Below are 18347 nucleotides of genomic sequence, written 5' to 3'. Positions count from 1 at the left end.
GGAATGCTGAGGTCGCCGGTTCAAAACCCTGGGCTTGCCTGGTCAAGGCACATATGGGAGTTGATGCTTCCTGCTCCTCCCTTCTCTCTCTCTCTCTCTTTCTCTCTCTCTCTCTCTCTCCTGTCTAAAATGAATAAAGTCTTTAAAAATCCCACAGATACAAAGAACATAGCACAGGGCTTTAGAAAAGTCCCATTTCGTCTCTTGGGCTGGTGGAGTGAGAGCAAGCTCCGGAGGGGGGCTGCCTCTTCTGTGAAGAACTCCCCAGCTCCTCACATGCTCTGAAAGATGGTTTTGGCACTCCTCCCATTAGAAGTGGCGTTTTCCCCCAATCCCTGGAAACTGGGCTGGCCCTGTGACTTGCTTGGGCTAATAGAATGTTACAGTAATGAACACGTGCCAGTCATGGTATTTCAAGAGGCCTTGCAAGCTTCCCATTCATCTCTTGCAGGATGACGTGAGAAAGGAACTTGTCTCAGGATCGCAATGACTGATTTTTGCTTTTGCCTCTGGCGTGGCACTGTTATTGATCCTGTCTTTACCTAAAATTTTGATATTTTGTTCATCATCTATTTTGGCGTTTTGATCTTTCAAAATATCGCATTAAAATATTGTCTTGATGTGGTGTGTGTGTGTGTGTGTGTGTGCACACGTGCCCAATGTAGGTAACTGACCACATCCTAATCCTGGTCTTGCTCTCTTAGAATCCTCCCCAGCTGTGAACAAGCCCAGGCTAGCCTGCTGGAAAATGAGAAACACACAGCCCATCCATCCCCATCACCCCAGCCAACAGCCAGCCACCCCAGAACAGAACTACCTAGCTGACCAGCATTTGACAGCAAATATATAAATAACTGAGCTGAGGCCAAGGGAACCACCAGCTGAGTTCAACCTAATTTGCCAATTCACAGAATTGGCTGTTGTTCTAAGCTACTAAGTTTTAGGGGATTGTTGTTACGCAGCAACAGCTGGCTGATACAGAAGCTCTCTCAGCAACTCTTGCATGAAGCAAAGGGAGAGAATAAGGGAGGCTTCTGAGAATGCCCAAGGGGGGCAGGTGAGGTGGGACAAAGGGTTCATTCAAGCAAGGCAACACTGTCCTATGCCCGGGTCCATCTGGGGCCCTGACTACCATTTGAGGCTCCACCAAGCAGCCATCACCCCTCAGGGAGCCCCATGGGGTTAAATTTACAGACAGAAAAGACAGAGGCCCTTTGGTGTCCTTTCTAAAATGGCTCTCTCTGTCCCCTCGCAGGGAGTGGAGGGAAGACTCAGTAATGTCCAAAGTGGGTGGGGAGCTTGCAGTATACTCCACACTCCTCCAGAACCCCAGGTGCAGGACTAGCAATGGGTGGAGCTGAGGAAGCATCTGGGGGACAAGATGACAGGAAGAGGAAGGGAGGGAGGTCCCAAGGGTTTTGTTTATTTTGCAGGGGCCAGGCTCCGGGGATGTGGACTCAGTCTGAAATGTAGGGTCCCAGAGTCCAGGCTCTGGCCCAGCAGTCACTCCCCTCTGCAGAGCTGAGTCTGGGTGAAGTTCATGTAGCACCCGGGTCCCAGGGTCCAGGCTCCGGCCCAGCAGTCACTCCCCTCTGCAGAGCTGAGTCTGGGTGATGTTCATGTAGCACCCCGGGTCCCAGGGCCCAGGCTCCGGCCCAGCAGTCACTCCCCTCTGCAGAGCTGAGTCTGGGTGAAGTTCATGTAGCACCCGGGTCCCAGAGTCCAGGCTCCGGCCCAGCAGTCACTCCCCTCTGCAGAGCTGAGTCTGGGTGATGTTCATGTAGCACCCCGGGTCCCAGGGTCCAGGCTCCGGCCCAGCAGTCACTCCCCTCTGCAGAGCTGAGTCTGGGTGAAGTTCATGTAGCACCCCGGGTCCCAGGGTCCAGGCTCGGGCCCAGCAGTCACTCCCCTCTGCAGAGCTGAGTCTGGGTGAAGTTCATGTAGCACCCCGGGTCCCAGGGTCCAGGCTCCGGCCCAGCAGTCACTCCCCTCTGCAGAGCTGAGTCTGGGTGAAGTTCATGTAGCACCCCGGGTCCCAGGGTCCAGGCTCCGGCCCAGCAGTCACTCCCCTCTGCAGAGCTGAGTCTGGGTGAAGTTCATGTAGCACCCCGGGTCCCAGGGTCCAGGCTCCGGCCCAGCAGTCACTCCCCTCTGCAGAGCTGAGTCTGGGTGATGTTCATGTAGCACCCGGGTCCCAGGGTCCAGGCTCCGGCCCAGCAGTCACTCCCCTCTGCAGAGCTGAGTCTGGGTGAAGTTCATGTAGCACCCCGGGTCCCAGGGTCCAGGCTCCGGCCCAGCAGTCACTCCCCTCTGCAGAGCTGAGTCTGGGTGAAGTTCATGTAGCACCCCGGGTCCCAGGGTCCAGGCTCCGGCCCAGCAGTCACTCCCCTCTGCAGAGCTGAGTCTGGGTGATGTTCATGTAGCACCCCGGGTCCCAGGGTCCAGGCTCCGGCCCAGCAGTCACTCCCCTCTGCAGAGCTGAGTCTGGGTGAAGTTCATGTAGCACCCCCCCCCCAGGCTCCACGGACAGAGGCCGTTCCCAATGCCCAGTGTGGTCCAGCCTCTCCTGGTGACAGGAGGTCAGCGACTATGTGACCTTCACTCCTTGGACTGATGGTGGGAAGGACTGTTCCATGACATGACCACTGCCTGACTGCAGCCAGATCCTCTGGGTCAGAACAGAGATCGCTTCCCATAAATCCCCTCAGAGCCTGTCTGATCACCCCTCCCCTAGGTCCCAAGCATGCTGGTTCCTGCAACAAGCCCTTCCCTGGGCAAGCATGCAAGACATTTTCCCTTATCTGGGGTGGGTCACACCCCAGCACCCCTATCTATCCTGCTCTGTCATATATAACCCTTTAGACTAGAGCCTGACACATGGTGTGGTGGATATCCACTTTGTGTTGCTGTTGGTCAAGATGTGCCTCGTGTATAAGTTCCCTAGATAAACACTGGTAATGATGGAGTTGTCAGCCTCCTAGATCTCTCAGACCCAGGAAGTCATAACAGATGGATGCTTGCGCTGGCATGATCCGTGGCCCTAAGGAACGGGGACAGCATTAGGCAAATTCTGATGAGGCTCTGGTGTCCTGGAGTGGGGAGGGCAGAGGTAACTCGGGGAAGAAACTTGCAAGCTGCCTGAAGGTGCAGGAGGTCAGCTGACTTGCTGGTTCTGCCATTGGTGGTCCAAGAGCCTGGAATGGCTGCAGAAGCCACCTGTCTTTACATGTCCTCATCTGAGGACACCCCTCTCACCAGAGACAGGATCTTGGCTTCTGGACTTGACCTGCTGAAAATAAAGGGGGGAGGAGTCATCCCCTGAGGGCTGGGACCTCAGGTTGCAAGTCATGTGACAGGGACCCCTTGTTCTTTCTCAGTGAGGACCTATGACCCAGGAAAAGCCACTTCTCCCTCCCCCACTTCAGAGTCTTCCAGCATCTGGCCTCCATGACAACAGCCTCTCCATGTGGTCATATCTCAGAACCCAAGCTCAGAAACCCCAGAGCAGGGGACAATAAGCTGAGGGGCAACAGAGAGGCAGTGGGAAGTAGAGGTCCCCACATCAAGGTCCTCTCCTACCTTGGGGTGCAGGCAGGGCCACAGCGCCCAGGTTTCTCAAGGTGGCTGTTGGGCTCTGGCAGAGATCTCCGTGTCTTGGAGCAATGGGCAGAGAATGAGCAATGGGCAGAGAATGAGCAATGGGCAGAGAATGAGTGCTGTGAACACAGCCGGCAGTGGTTCTTGCCGTGCACAGGGTGCCGGGGACTCAAGGTGGTTAGGTGCTAAGAGGAGAGGAGGAGGCCCAAGAGTCCATCCCTTTACTTCCCTCCCCATCTCCCCTAGTGCCTCACTCACCAAGGGGTTGAGGCTCTCCAGTGGTCAAGGGGCCCAACTCCAGGCCATGAACACTGCCCAGGGGGTGGTCCCTGCGTGGGCCATCTTTGGGCCTGAGCAGCGAGAAAAGAGAACAGTGGCAGCCAGCAGCACAGGCCCAACCCAAGTTTTTCTTCTGCTCTGCCTCCTGTACTGACTGATTCTCCATCCTTCTTTCTGCTCCAGGTCACTCTCTCCAGCTCACTTCCTGTTCCCGCCTACGAGGAGCCCTTGGGGTCCAGGCTCTAAGCCAGACTCTGGCCCTTCCAGGGCTGCAGACACTTTCCTTCCGGCCCTGGCATTTCTCCTGCACTCCAGCACCACCCAGCATCCGGGCACCCTCCAGATGTTGGCATCACTCAGATCCCGAAGAGGAGCGATGGCCTCCCTAGTGGCAGCTGTGCCTGCACTCCTTGCCATTGGGGGGCCCTGCTGCCCTTGATGACTTCAAACTATGTGTGGCTGCTCATGTCCCATCTCCCAAGGCCTGCCACTTCCTTCCATGTCTCTTCCAAACAGTCTCCACTGCCCTCAAGACTTCGCGCTGGTGATGAGATGCAGTCACTGCCCCCTTAAAGGACCCCTCATGCTGACCCACCAAGCTCTGAGCACCTGCACCTCTGCCCTCAGACCTGCCGTCACCACACATTGTGTCAAGGCCCTCTCACCTGGCACTTGGGGCCTGGCTGGTGCCCACCCCTGTCAGGGATGCCCTCGGTCCCTGCCTCCAACCCAAACCCTGCTCTTTCCTCAGCTTGTCCTGAGCACTCCCAAGGCCAGGCTGTGTCAGATGTGGCCAAAGGTGCCTGCCTTGCCCAGCACCTAGTGAAGGGGCAGCCCTAGATATTATAGGACCCTCCTCCCAACTCCTGGAGAACTGGGTTAGGGCAGGCCTAACAAAGACCTCTGGTGCTACAGCCGCCGACCGGTGTTATGGAGTAAAGAGACGTTCTGGCCCCAGCGTTTGGGAACCCAAAGGAGGAAACAGCAGAGATTTAGGGAGAGGAAGTGACAGGGGGTCGGAGAGGTCTTGAAGGGCACAGTGAAGCAGGAATTGATTATGAGCTGGTGGAAAACAGGGCAAAGACAAAGTCGAGGCAGCCCCCTGGTGGCAGAAACAGGAGAATGGACAAACAGGGACTGAAGCTCAGCAATGGGGAGGGGTGGAAGGCGCAGAGACCCCTCGTGCCTCCCGCTCAAGGCTTCTTCCCACTACCTCTGCTGCCTCTCTGCACCTGAGGACAAAGCCTAACCCCACACCAGCTGCCCCAGGCCCAGCAGAACTCTGAGGAGCAGGAACCACGGGAGCGGGCTCAGGGAGCAGGGAGCCTTCGGCGCCTACCCACTGTCCCTCCTTGAGCCACAGAGACATCGCTGGAGTGGGGACCCCCGCCGGTAGCAGCACCAGGCCAGGCCGGCCCCAGGAAGCAGAGGCAGCAGGAAGCTCGAGACCACTGCCAGCAGGAAGGCGTGGTGGTCTGTGGAAGACAGGGTGGGCTGAGTCCTAAGTGGGTGTATCACGTGGCCCTTCCCCACCCGCCCCCCTGCATGCGCACTTTCAGGCTGCGCAGGGCCACTGTCCACACTACCACCCAGCCCTGGCTTGTCACAGGAGGGCGGAGCCCAGCCAGGGTCACAGTGGCAGTTGTGGTTACTATTGCAAACCTGCAGAGGAAGAGAGAAGGACGGTCGCAGGGAATGAGGAACCTCACCGTCACCCCACACACACACCTTGCAGACCACTCACCCCATGGCCGTGGCAGGCCCTCAGGCAGCGCTCCACCGCCTGAAAGGTGGTGTTCTGGCAGCGCCTGTCCTGGCACACCTACGGAAGTGGCATGCACTAAGCAGTGTGGGGGAGCGACGCTTTGGCCCTAGGGATTCAAGTGGCAGGTAGGGTCAGGTGGGCAGGGCTCACCATTGCAGGTCCACACTGGGTGCCAGGCTCTACCAGGCCCAACTGAGGCGGGCCCAGGAGGGCACCAGGTAGCAGGAAGGCTCCCCTGCAGGTCACCTCGCGGCTGCCGAGGTGGATGGTAGAGTCCACCGGCAGCGTGTGTGGTGTCAGTGGGCTCTGCTCCCCGCCCTGGCACTGCAGCTTCCCACACTGTGCATCACTGAAACCAAGCAGAGGTCGGTCAAACAGCGTGGAGTGTCTCCTGGCCCCCAACCCACTCCCCAGCTTCTGGCCCCTCTGCTCCTCTTCCCACCTCTGCGTACAAGGCACGTAGCTGCCCTCTTCGTCCTGGCCGCAGTTCCCCTGTGCGTCTCCTGCCGAGTTCACCACGAGGAAACAGGCCTCTGGGGCTGGGCGGGAGCCTGTGAAGCGTAGGCGGGGCTGGGGACCACGCTCCCCCCGCCCTCAGTCCCCCCGCCCCCGCCCATCTTCCCTGGAGTAGAAAACTCCTCAGACCCCAGGATAAGGGCGGCGCGCGAGAGCGCGCGAGTGTTCTCACCAGGCCCCCAGAGCTGCTGGCACTGCTGCTCCAGCGTGGGACACGCGCCGTCCCAGCAGTAGCCGCGGCCGCTGGCGCAAGGCGAGCCGTCCAGTAAGAAGATGTCTGGGGGACAGTAGGGAGAGGCGCCCGTGCAGAACTCCGGGAGGTCACAGTCTCCCGCAGCCCGACGGCACGGCGCGCCCGCCGGCTTCAGCTATGCAGGCGACCCGGGTGGCGGGAGAGCAGCGGAGACAGAGACATTGGGCAGTGAGAGATCCACGCCAACAGCGAGGCTCAGAGGCGGGAGAGCCCGGGGGACAGCTAGGCGGACTCCAGCCCAGAACAGAGCCAACACCCGAATAGGACTGGGGGACGCCAATTAGCTAGGACAAACAGGCCGGCTCCCCAGCGCCCCTCCACCCTCACCTCCAAGCCTCCCGTGCTCTCACCAGGCAGCTGGCACAGCAGTCTCCATGGGAGCACTGGGCCCCCTCATGCAGCGAGCAGTTGTGGGCGAAGCAGCAAGGGTTGGGGCATTCCTGGAGCCGAAAAGGCAAAAAGGACCAGGTGAGGGCGCAGTGCTCCAGGCCCTGGGGGAGGGGGCGGGCGGGGGCCAGCCTTGACCTCCGGGAGCCCGACGCGTGGACCTAACCTGGCCGGCGCCGCAGTCGCACTCCTCGCCCTCCTCCAGGAAGCCGTTCCCACAGTGCGCCCGCGGCACCAGGAGCCCAGACTCCGGCGCGTTGGAGAGGCACTTACCGCCCCCCTTGCGGAAGAAGGCGCGCAGCTGGCGACGGCTGCAGGCGCTGAACACGCGGGGGAACGGGTGCCTACGGTCGGGTAAAGACGTCGGGGCTTGTGGGGACCCCCTGCCCTTTAACGCCTTAATCTTCACCGACCCCCACCCTCCAGGACTACCCCTGCTTGGCCACACAGCCGCGGGTGCGCAGACGCCACCTGCGTGAGGCAGAGCCCAGAGTAGGTAAGTGACCCGAGCAAAGTCAAACAGAAGCTCCAGACGGGATGGTGTGACGCCAGGAAATGACAGCCCAGGACGGAAAGTTGAATCCCAGCACAACGCTGCCAGTCCTGGAGGAGTAACTTCGCTAGGTTTTCCCGAAAAGAATCTTCATCCAATCAGGGCGATTACTATGATCATATCCCCATTTTACAGAAGAGGAAACTGAGAGGTAAGCATTCACCCAAAGGAATGCAGCCGAAGTAGGGCCCCGCTCTTGTGGAGCCTCCCCAGCAGCCCTTCTCCCCCACACCAGGTTGCCCATACCCAGTGGCCGCTGCCATGATGCATCCGCCTGGCTCAGCCGCTGCCTCCACGCAGCAGCCATCGGGGTCATGGCTGAGGCCAAAGCTGTGGCCTATCTCATGGGCCATGGTAGCTGCAGCACCAATGGGGAGCTCGGAGTGGTCCTGGGAGGGCGTGGGGACTGTCACTGGGGGCTGAGGAGACCCGCACCCCAATCCCCTGCGCCTCTCCTTCCACCCAGTCCCCCACGGAGCTCACCACACTCACGCCTCCAGAGCTCTCTGCAAGGCACATGCCTTCAATGGGTGCCAGGCCCACGGTGTTGCCCTGAAAAGTGCGGCCCCTGAAGGTGGAGTGTGGTGTGACCCGGCGATGCTGGGAAGGGGGTGCGCCCAGCGGGGTACCCTCGTGGGGATGGGAGGCACCCACGTGAGCAGCTGTGTAGAGTCGTGTGGCTGCCGCACCCACAGCCCCCGGCGCCACTGCAGGAAAGCCCAGAGGGTGGCGTTTGCGTCTGACATTATGCGGCTCTGGTCCTGCTCAGTCCATATTTCCAGGCCAGTCAGCGCCACCTGAATGTCCAGAGTCCTGAGAATCTGTGGTCAGGGCGGATGGGCCTGAAGCAGGGGACCACAGTACCACCGTGCTGGTGGCCCTGCTCTTTCCCCTTCCATTTTCTCTCATCTCCAAGCCTGCCAGTTCCAGCTAGGACCTGCCTGACCCTGGGGCCGTCACTCCTATTAGGCCTATCTTCCCACCCACTACCCCCAACCTGGTCCACGTAGTTTGCAATCTCCAGAAGGCGCTGTCTCGTGCGGTTCAAGTCCTGGCCCTGGGTCAAGAACTGAAAGGGTAGCAATATGGCAGTGTGACAGGCTGAGATGGCCTCATTCAGCCCCAGAACCCCATTGAGCCTGCTCTCACCAGGGTGTGGTCAGCCACTATGTACAGCTCCAGGTACCTCTGGCTTCTCCCAGCATCCCGCATGTCCTGGAAAGAGGCAATCGTGACTCTGAGTGGCAGGCTGCTGGGCTTGAGCCCTGACCACCAACCTCAATCCCCAGAAAGCACAAAGTTAACTTTAAAAATGTGCTAGAAGTTGTTTCTTTAGCCTCCAAATAAAAACATCAGGACATGAGACCCTGAACTGGGGCCACACATCCCTGTCATTCTGATTTGGAGGGCTATGGGCACTGCCTTCCCATTCCTGCCCCTGCCTGTTCCCCTAACCCTGATCTGGGTGGCATGAGAAAGGCTGGTCATGTTCCCTTTGTCTCCGCGATCCCTGTGGCCACAGGCCCCTCTCCAGCTAAGTAGCTGCTCGGTCCAGAAGATCCTGTGGGTGGAGCCATCCTTGGCATCCCCAGATGGCCAGGGGTGTACATAATAGCTGGCATTGTTGTTGAGCGCGATCAGGCCTCTACGGTGCAAAAGGGTGCAGAAGGGGCTGTGAGAAAACTCTTACCCTAGTCCCAGGCCAGCCCCCTCCCCCAGAACTCCTCACCTCATCCCAGAGCAGGTGCTGAGGACTACCCAGGAGTCTGGGAAGCCCCTCACACGCCCATGGTAGTGACAGTGATCCTGGAGAGCAAAGGCACCCAGTCTCAGATCTCAGCCAAGACTGAAGTGGGAGGGGCAGGAGAGCAGGCATGGTGGGGAGCTGGCTCCAGCCCCTCTTCAGGAATAGGAGGAGGCTGGGGAAGGAATGGTGGGGAGGCCTTCAAGAAGTACATGCCCCTGCGCCCTTCACCCTGTCCTCAGTGCCCATGGAAGTATCTCACCGTGTTGTTGGGGACGAGCACCACTGGTTGCCCAGCTGGGCTGTAGTGGGTTTCTGTGTATCCTGCAGCCAGCAGCCTGCTGGGAGGGGGTTTTGTAGGGATCACCTAATTCAGCTCTGCCTCCTCCAGGATGCCCTCTAGACTTCCTCCCTGAATGCTAATGGAGCAGCTCTATGAGTGAGGCACAGAGCTGGCAGTTAAGAAGCACCAAAGTCTATCTTGAGAAAGGGACAGGAGCAACTGCGTGTTGCTTAGCTCAGAAAACCCTTGCGCTACAGGGAGAAAAGTGAAGGGCAGGAAGGAGCTTGGTGGTGGCTTTGATATGGGAAGTGGGAGTGTGGGAAGCGTCAGGGAGGAGCAGCACTGGGGGCAGGGTTTGTGGTCCCTGTGGAGCCTGTGGCAGGCAGCTGAATGCCCAGGGCTGGGGCTGGGCAGGAGGGGAGGACTCAGGAGACCCTGCAGAGAAGATGGGACTTGCAGCCAAGGATGTGGTTGAACTCCCTAGGTGGCCTTTTCTGCTGCCTACCCTTGTTGGGCATCTGGTCAGTCTTCTCTCTAGTTCTCTGACCCCCAGCCCCCACGTATGTTCCCAGCTGTCCCTCAGTGATGCTAATCCCCTTCATGATTCCACCTTTGGGCCCCATCTCACCGGGATCCTCCCCACCAAGATGGATCAACCATAAATCAATCTCTCTTTTTTAAAAAAAAAATCCTTGACCCTGACCTCGCCTTGACCTCTGTCCTGCAAGACTGCCCCAAAGACCTGTGATGCCTGCTTCTCTACCTGCCAGTCTTTCCTTCACCTTCGCAAGCTTCGTTCCCTGCTCCATGCACACACACAGCACTAGGAAGTAGGTGATATGATCATTTAATGCATGGGACTTCAAACCCCAGAGTACTGTGGTTAGGCATGGTGATTCCACGGGGGAGAATAAAGCAGACGTAGAGTGCTTAGTGCCTACCATGAAACAAGCACTTATAAATAAATAGATGTTGGCCCTGGCCGGTTGGCTCAGCGGTAGAGCGTCGGCCTGGCGTGCAGGGGTCCCGGGTTCGATTCCTGGCCAGGGCACACAGGAGAAGCGCCCATCTGCTTCTCCACCCCTCCCCCTCTCCTTCCTCTCTGTCTCTCTCTTCCCCTCCCACAGCCGAGGCTCCATTGGAGCAAAGATGGCCCGGGCGCTGGGAATGGCTCCTTGGCCTCTGCCCCAGGCGCTAGAGTGTCTCTGGTCGCAGCAGAGCGATGCCCCAGAGGGGCAGAGCGTCCCCCCCTTGTGGGCGTGCCGGGTGGATCCCGGTCGGGCGCATGCGGGAGTCTGTCTGACTGTCTCTCCCCGTTTCTAGCTTCAGGAAAAAATAAATAAATAAATAAATAAATAGCTGTTAATAATATAGTCTGAATGGCTTTAAGATCTCATGCTCCACCTTGAACTTCCACCCCACCCAGCCCAGCTTTGCCTGCCCATTCACCAACTCAAAATCTTTGGCTCTGCACACTCCAGGATACTCAGCACTAAAATGACCTTCTGTGATCTGGCCCTCCTGGGACTCCCCAAATTCATTTCCCGTTGCTACCTTCCCTGCAGATGGGGACTCTCTGGGCGGGTCAGACAAATGGATGCCCCTGAATATGCCTTGATCTTTGTACCACTGCAACCTTTGTCCTCATCATTCCATTAGCCTGGCATGCCCACCATCTTTGGAACCTATCTTGGATTTTCTTTTGACTCAAGATTCTTTTTGAGGACCCATGAGGTGGATACCTACTCATTTCCATTAGGTGGTGCCTACTCGTTTCCCAGCAGGGAGCTAACAAAATGCTCCTGGGGCCTGAATGAGCAATGTGCCCCACAGCAGGGCTAACCCAGCCCAAAAGTCCACTTAAGCCTCAAGGGAGCCAGTCATGGGTTGGCATGACTCTCTCTGTCACCTGAACCTCCTCAGGGTCCTCACCCTTCCAGTCCCCCTCCTGGGTTCTCCCCAGTCCGCCCCACCCCAGAGAGAAGGGCTGTCTTGACTCCCAGCCCCCCCCCCCCCCCAGACTAGTACTCACTGGTTCTTCTCCAGCTCCAACAGGAGCTCCTGGCCTTCAGCCTCCAAGGCTACCAGCCCCTTGTCTAGCTTCAAGACCTGGGCAAGAAGGAGTGTAGGGCTGGGATGAGAGGTAGCCTGGCCTCTGGGATGTGGAGCCCGCTGGCAATGGAGCTCACGGGAAGTACATGGGGGCAGGGGACAGAAGGGTCACCACTTGCCCTGGTGGGCCTGGATGAAAGTGAGGATGAGAATATGCAGTTGAAGATGTTCCCAAATTCACGCTGTTTGTTGTTCTGACAGCAGCCATTGGACACAGCCTACTAAGTTCATACCTCTTCCTCCCTAGGGAGACCAGGGGTCCCAGAAAGGTGCCCAGCCTTGCTCAAGGTTGCTGGGCCTTTCCTCTGGCCCTCCCTCCTCTTTCATGCCTGGGCTTCCTCTCGGCAGGGAGGACTGTGCAGTCCTGAGACCGTGAGGGAGAGTGGGTGGCCACCGGGTAGCCGTGGCTCGGGCCTCCTCACAACCCCTTGTTTCTGTATCCTACTTCTCCCCACTCCCTGTAGAACTCAGACTTGACTCCTCGGCCTCCCATTCTGACAACCTGCCAGGCCCTGAAATTCCCCTCGGTCTCCAGCAGGCTCACCCGCACCTGTTTCACAGATCCTATGGAGTGAACACAGACCTCTGCCGGGGCCAAGTGGAAAACACTGGCTTTCTTGGCCATATGTCAGGAAGGGCCCAGGCCAGCCTGCCAGCCTCTCCTTCCCTACCCTCTTTGCCTCTTCCACGACCCCATCTGCCTCCCTTGTCCACTCAGCCTGGCTGGGGGCCCAGAGTCGGAGCTGGTCCAACAGCCTCCTGGAGAGCTGCTGTGTCTTCGGAATGCTGGCCCCAGCCCTCGCTGGGCCTTCCTTTTTAGCCCACAATGCACTGGGCTGGGCCAGAGGTCAAGGGGTTCACAATCTTGGAGTGGAGGCTTTTCCCTTACAGGTGGGGAGCAGACAGCTCCCTGCCCGAGCCAAGAGCCCGGCAAGGCCCCAAGCATGAGCTCATGGGGCCAGAATGCCACTTGCTTTACTGGAGAAAGATCTGTACTGAGGAAAAGGGCAATCCAAACGAAAAGCCTCCTCCTGCCACCACCAAACCCCAGAATCCCTGCTCTCTCCCTCTGCTCCCCTGCTGTCCTCACTTCTTGCCCTCTGAGGAACTCTATCCCTCACTATGCACCTCATCCCTGATCTGAAATGTGAGTGTTTCCTTCCTCTGGGACAGGACTCCTGCCTCAACACTGTCCGCATCTTGGCAGCCTTCCTGGATGTGGGGGCCCATAAGTGGGAAAAACAAGGCCCCTCTGGGATCCCCTTCTTGGACACAGCCCAGGCCAGACCAGGAGGTGACTCCAGTGTGTGTCCAACCTTTCCCTCTGCCAGAGATGTCCAGGAAAATGCTCTCAAAGCTTGGACCGGCGCCATGCTTGACCACTTGAATGGGGACCCAGAGTGTCTGGGGGACCCAGTGAAGGCACTAGGCTGGGGACTGTGGGCCTTTGGGAGCCTTCCAGCCTCCAGGGCAGTGCTTTCCTGCCTTCCTCCCTGCTGGCTTGGATAGTGGGTTGTCCTAGTGGGTCTCAGACTTCGGGGCTAAAGAGTTGTGTGAACTTGGGCAATTTCTCCAACCTCGCTTGGTTTCAGTTTGCCCGTCTATGAAATGGTCATACCAAGGCTACTGGCCTTCTGGTTTGCAGCACAGCTGTGTAGCACACAGGGATGGGGCTGTGTTGTTCTAGAAGTGTGCAATGGGTGGATGTTGGGAAGAGGCTGGGGCAGAGCATTCTGGAGAAGGAAATGGGGTGGGGGATTGCATCTGAGGGCCACCAAGAAAGTGACCAGTGCCCGTGGACAGAAGTGGATTCTGCACGAGCCAGTGAGTCTGAGGTTTCGGGCCACTTAATGGCAGGGTAACAGTAATGTGTCCACAGGGTCACACGTTCTGGTAAAATTTGCCAGAGGAAGATATCTTAGTGTTTTCTTAAAGAGGTCCCTGAAGTTCCACGCCCACAGACTGCCTGATGGGATGAGGGTGGCCTAGTTCTGGGAAGGGAGAGAAAAGAAGACGCAGTGGGGGTGGGAGGTGGGAGCCTGAAAATGACTTCCATGTGTACAGACTCAGGCAATCTAGATGTCTCCCCGCCCCTGCCTGTCAACCCTTCAGGGAGGAGCCTGAAAGACTGGGAGGGATATGTCGAAAACCCTGTAAAACTGCCACACTGACATTTGGGGAGGGGCAAAGGCACTGGGAGACCCAGGGCCCTGCGGAGGCAGGGATGATGTGGCACTGACCGGCTCCTCCAGGGTGACCATGCGCCAGGGTCGTCCATCCAGGACCCAGTGAGGGGTGACTGGCTCTCCAGGGGTGTCGCCTGGTGTGAGGACAGAGCACAGGGTGAGGGGGAGCCTGAGGGACAGAGGGGAATGGGGACAGCGGAGGGGTGGGCCTGGAGGATGGCAGCAGGGAGGAACATCCATCTTTCACAATCCATGGCGTGTCCTTGGGATGGAGGCGCATGCAGGGAGGTGGCAGGAGACAGAGGAGCCTAAGAGGATAGCTCAACTGGGGATGCGGCAGTCCCACTGGCCCTGGGGCAGGGCTTGGGGTCAGAGGTCATAAGGAAGAGCCAAAGGCAGCCAGTGCAGGGGGGAAAGGAAAGGGGAGGCTTTAGACTGGGTATTTTTAGATTGGGCAGCAGATGCCTTTAGGGTGAAAGATCTGTGAAGAGGATGCTGTGTCTCCACCACCCTCCGAGAAAAATAACAGCTAGATGTTGTCTTAGGAGGCCCACCTTGCTCAGAGCTGCCCTTGGGGGGTTCATGCTGGAGGCGGGCTCCCAGGGCCTTGGCCCAGGGCCCCCCACCCTCATGTCTTCAGAGGGGGCAGGCTGGGTGACAGAGCCTGAGTACTCCCAGGCCGGGTGTGCTTCAGGGGGCTCCAGGAGGAATACCAGAGCCAAGCATTACTCAGAGAAGCCTGGAATGCTCCCCTGGAATGCTCCCAACCCCCCCCCCCCAAAGGCCCAAGGAGCTCTCATCACACCCGCCCTGCAGAAGTGCAGACACCAGGCCCCAAGCAGCCCTGAGCCTGCACCAGCCAGCCCACCCCTCTGGCACTCAGTCCTGGGGAAGCCCAGCTCCCAGAACTGACAGCTCCCCAACCCCTAAACCCCCAGCCCTGCCCAGACTGACAGCTGCCTGTGGAAGTGGCTCAGCAACTACCAGGCCACCTCAACTCTTTTCTTCTCTGCTTCCTCCCCAAATCCCATCATCAAAGACCTGGAATAGCAGCAGCTCCAGGAGTTCCCTTCCCCCAGGAAGCCCTCCTTGATTGGATGAGTGAGTTGCCATCAAGCAGTTGCCATCAGACTGAGGGGCCAGTATGAGGAAGGGTTTACACAGGGGGTCAGTTCACTGTCCCTCAGACCGTTGGAGGGCCGCCATGTACAGTGCTCCTCTCACTGACCACCAATGAAAGAGGTGCCCCTTCCAGAAGTGTGGTGGGGGGCCGGATAAATGGCGTCAGGGGGCCGCATGCGGCCTGCTGGGCCGTTGTTTGGGGATGCCTGGGAGTACTTCTGGGGAGAGGGGTTTTCTTAGCCCACAGAGGATTTAACTGGGTGTGGAGAACCAGGTTTTGTTGGGCCCAGGTCTCCCAGGGTGAAGAGGAGAGGGTATGGATAGGGGGGTTCTCTTCATGGTCTTAAACATACATACTGGCCACTGGCACCTTGATGAGGGACAGGGAGACAGAGGGAGCAGCGGTGATCGGTGATCGGTGGGTAGGAGCGAAAACTGGGGGAGGCAATGTGGCACTGAGGAAACCTCCCCTCCCCCCACTCCTCCTAGCGGTTGCATCTCCCTGGACTCCAGGCTGAGGAGAAGGAATCAGTGGAATGCCTGGGGATCATCTCCCAAGAGAATGAGGGCTGCTGTCACTCCCCCTGGGGGTCCAGAACGGATCAGGACCCTAACCCTGTTGGGAACCCCTCCACAGGGCTCTACAACCTCCCCTCTTCACCTCAGGCTTCCCAGGCCAGCTTTTCCTGCCGCCTCCCCCTTCTCCCTCGCCACAGGCACTCGATGTGCAGGACTCCACCAATCCTCCCACCCACTCTGGAAGGTGCCGTTACCAGCCCCATCTCCCGGAGGGGAGGGTAGAGGTTACACTGGGAAGAGACTGAGCTCAGTTCCCCCACACCTCCCCCCTTGCCCTGCTGAACAGGCACCTTCTGTGAGAAGCCCTCGTTCTCTATCTAACCAAACAAGGCAACAACATAAACAATATACACACTGTCTCAGGGCCCCGGGAGGGGGGTGAGCTTGGGTGATGCCCGGTGTGGAAGTCATAGGCAGTCCCCTAGTCTGAGATCTCAGCAGGGACTCCAGGGGCCCAGGGGGCTGGAGGCTTTCCAGAGGAGGAAGACCCTTGAGCCCTAAGGGATGGAGGTGCAGGAATGTTCCTACTGGAGAATGGGGCTAAGGATGGTCCCAGCCAGAGACAATCCAGGCAGAGGGCTTTGAGGGGCTGGACAGCTGCTCAGAGGGGAAGGTTCCCTGCCATTCTGCTTTGTCCTGGGCAGTGGCACTGGACAGTGTGCAAGTCTGGGCTCCGAGCCCAAGTACAAGTGAGAATTCCTGGGTAGGTCGCAGGAACATCTTCCCAAACCCTCCCTGTTCCCAATCCTGGCCGCGTGTTCCCGGAGGGGGTAGGGGTTCACACTCTCCATCCCCTGACAGTGACCCAGCCTGCCCCTGGGACGCTCTCTCACTCACCGCGAAGTGCCTCGGCCCCCCACACCAGCCACGGTAGTTGCAGTAGCGTCAGCAGCAGCGAGGTTAGCGGCCCCGGAACTCTCTGAGACCCCCGGTCCATAGCTGTGAGCGCCTCGACTTCTAAGTTGCGGCTCTGGCTCCCGACTCCCGGCCCCGCCCCGGCTGGATCACCGCCGACCCACGCCCTGTGCAGCCGGCCGGCTGCCTCCCTAGGCTCCCGATGCCCCTCTCCGGGCGACCCCGCACGCAGCCCCGGGCGCCCACGCAGTGACCGCAGCCGATCCCCTCTGGACCCTAGCAGGCAGAACCCGAGGTCGCGCGCCCTTGGGGAGCCAGGACGACCCTCCCGGCCGGAGCGGCCCGCTAAGGGATAGAGCAGGGGTCCCCAAACTACGGCCCGCGGGCCACATGCGGCCCCCTGAGGCCATTTATCCGGCCCCTGCCGCACTTCCGGAAGGGGCACCTCTTTCATTGGTGGTCAGTGAGAGGAGCATAGTTCCCATTGAAATATTGGTTAGTTGGTTGATTTAAATTTACTTGTTCTTTATTTTAAATATTGTATTTGTTCCCGTTTTGTTTTTTTTTTACTTTAAAATAAGATCTGTGCAGTGTGCATAGGGATTTGTTCATAGTTTTTTTTTATAGTCTGGCCCTCCAATGATCTGAGGGACAGTGAACTGGCCCCCTGTGTAAAAAGTTTGGGGACCCTTGGGATAGAGCTTGCCTGGGCGGGGACGGGAATCTGTACGACCAGCTTCTGGGGACCGGCCCGCACCATCTTGCCACATAGGTCTCAGAGAGCCTCCTATTTGTGTGGGTGGAGGGTGGGGGTGGGGTGTGGACCCTTGGGAAAGGCCTCTGAGGACCATAGCAGAAGAGATAGAGGCCACCTGTTGCTGCTGGGGTCTGCCCATGGAGCGTCCCCAATTCCGTGATCTCTGGGGCGATCCTGTGTCCCTGTCTCGTCACCAGCACTGCCCAAAGGCGCCCTGGAGAGAAGCCGGCAGAGGTTCCCTAGCCTAGGAGAAAGGAGGCAGGGACGACCCTGACCGGTGTCCCTGTGGCCGCCAGCCCGGGCCCCGCGGCGCGCGGGACTGGGAGGGGGAGCGAGTGGAGGCGGTGTCTCGCAGGCTCCGTGCTGCGCAGAGGCCGCGCGGGGATGGGGGCGAAGCCCTTAGTCCCTGGCTGTGTCCGGGGATGGGGATTGTGCAAAACCGTAGACTCCCAGACGTTACGGATCTTTTCGGCTTCGGAAACATCTGCTTCTTGTTTTAAAGGTTTGTTTGTGTGCTCGTTAGTAAATTCGGATAGCAGCAAGTATTACTATAGAGATGGACATTAATATATATATATATTTTTTTTTTTTTTTTTTTTTAGGTAGAGAGACAGGGTCAGACAGACAGGAAGGGAGAGAGGTGAGAAGCCATCAACTCATAGTTCCGCCATTAGTTGTTCATTGATTGCTTTCTCATACCTGCCTTGATCTAGGGGCTCCAGCCCAGCCAGTGACCCCTTGCTCAAGCCAACGACCTGAAATTCAGCGACCTTTTGGTTCAAGCCAGCGACCATGGGGTCATGTCCATGATCGCGCGCTCAAGTCGGATGAGTCCACACTCAACCCAGCGACCTTGGTTTTCAACGTGCCTGGGTCCTCAGCTTCCCAGGCGGAGGTTCTATCCCCTGCGCCATCGCCTGGTCAGGCATTTTTTTTTTTTTCTTTTAAGTGAGAGGGAGAAAGAAGGCAGAGAGACAGATTCCCTCATGCTCCTCCTCCCCACGGGGACCTACCCAGCAAACCCCCTATCAGGCGAAGCTCTGCCCACTTGGGGCTGCTGCTTCGTTACTTAGCAACTGAGCTATTTTAGTGTCCCAGGCTAGACCAGGGTGCCATCCTCAGTGCCCCAGGCCAACTTGCTTGAACCATAGGAGCCATGACTGTGGGAGAGGAAGAAAGAGAGGAGGGGGAGAGGTGGAGAAGCAGATGGCCGCTTCTCCTGTGTGCCCTGACAGAGAATCCAAGCCGGACTTTCACACGCAGGGCGGGGCAGATGCTCTACCACTGAGCCAACTGGGCAGGGCCATAACTTTTAAATTTATTTGTTTTTGAGAAATGAAAGTGTGCCAATACATTCAG

The 18347-nt window shown here is 58.3% G+C and overlaps 1 protein-coding gene across 4 annotated transcripts; it reads right to left on the bottom strand.

Moving 5' to 3' along the window:
- Window positions 1–1419: 1419 nt before the first annotated feature.
- ADAM33 (ADAM metallopeptidase domain 33) lies at window positions 1420–16338 on the bottom strand. Of its 4 annotated transcripts, none has more exons than XM_066236461.1 (22): window positions 16214–16338; window positions 13730–13809; window positions 11410–11486; window positions 9357–9435; window positions 9080–9156; window positions 8806–9022; window positions 8500–8565; window positions 8348–8419; window positions 8005–8171; window positions 7834–7918; window positions 7597–7739; window positions 6964–7141; window positions 6761–6850; window positions 6330–6525; window positions 6084–6192; window positions 5792–5990; window positions 5621–5698; window positions 5430–5538; window positions 5216–5351; window positions 3856–3947; window positions 3580–3653; window positions 1420–3289 (listed from the first exon to the last, which is right to left on the bottom strand). In XM_066236461.1, exons 1-21 carry the CDS (start codon window positions 16311–16313, stop codon window positions 3616–3618), a joined length of 2388 nt encoding a protein of 795 aa, XP_066092558.1. In that variant the 5' UTR covers window positions 16314–16338; the 3' UTR covers window positions 1420–3289; window positions 3580–3615. The 4 variants fall into 4 exon arrangements, with proteins under 4 accessions (XP_066092558.1, XP_066092561.1, XP_066092560.1 ...); XM_066236464.1 differs by having other exon boundaries at window positions 8005–8057; XM_066236463.1 differs by having other exon boundaries at window positions 8806–8995.
- Between the last annotated feature and the right edge of the window lie 2009 nt (window positions 16339–18347).

This window comes from Saccopteryx bilineata, chromosome 6, assembly GCF_036850765.1.
Source record: "Saccopteryx bilineata isolate mSacBil1 chromosome 6, mSacBil1_pri_phased_curated, whole genome shotgun sequence".
NCBI classification, from domain to species: domain Eukaryota; kingdom Metazoa; phylum Chordata; class Mammalia; order Chiroptera; family Emballonuridae; genus Saccopteryx; species Saccopteryx bilineata.
The sequence above is the reverse complement of the archived record's forward strand: the minus strand, read 5'-3'. Positions and strand labels throughout refer to the sequence as shown.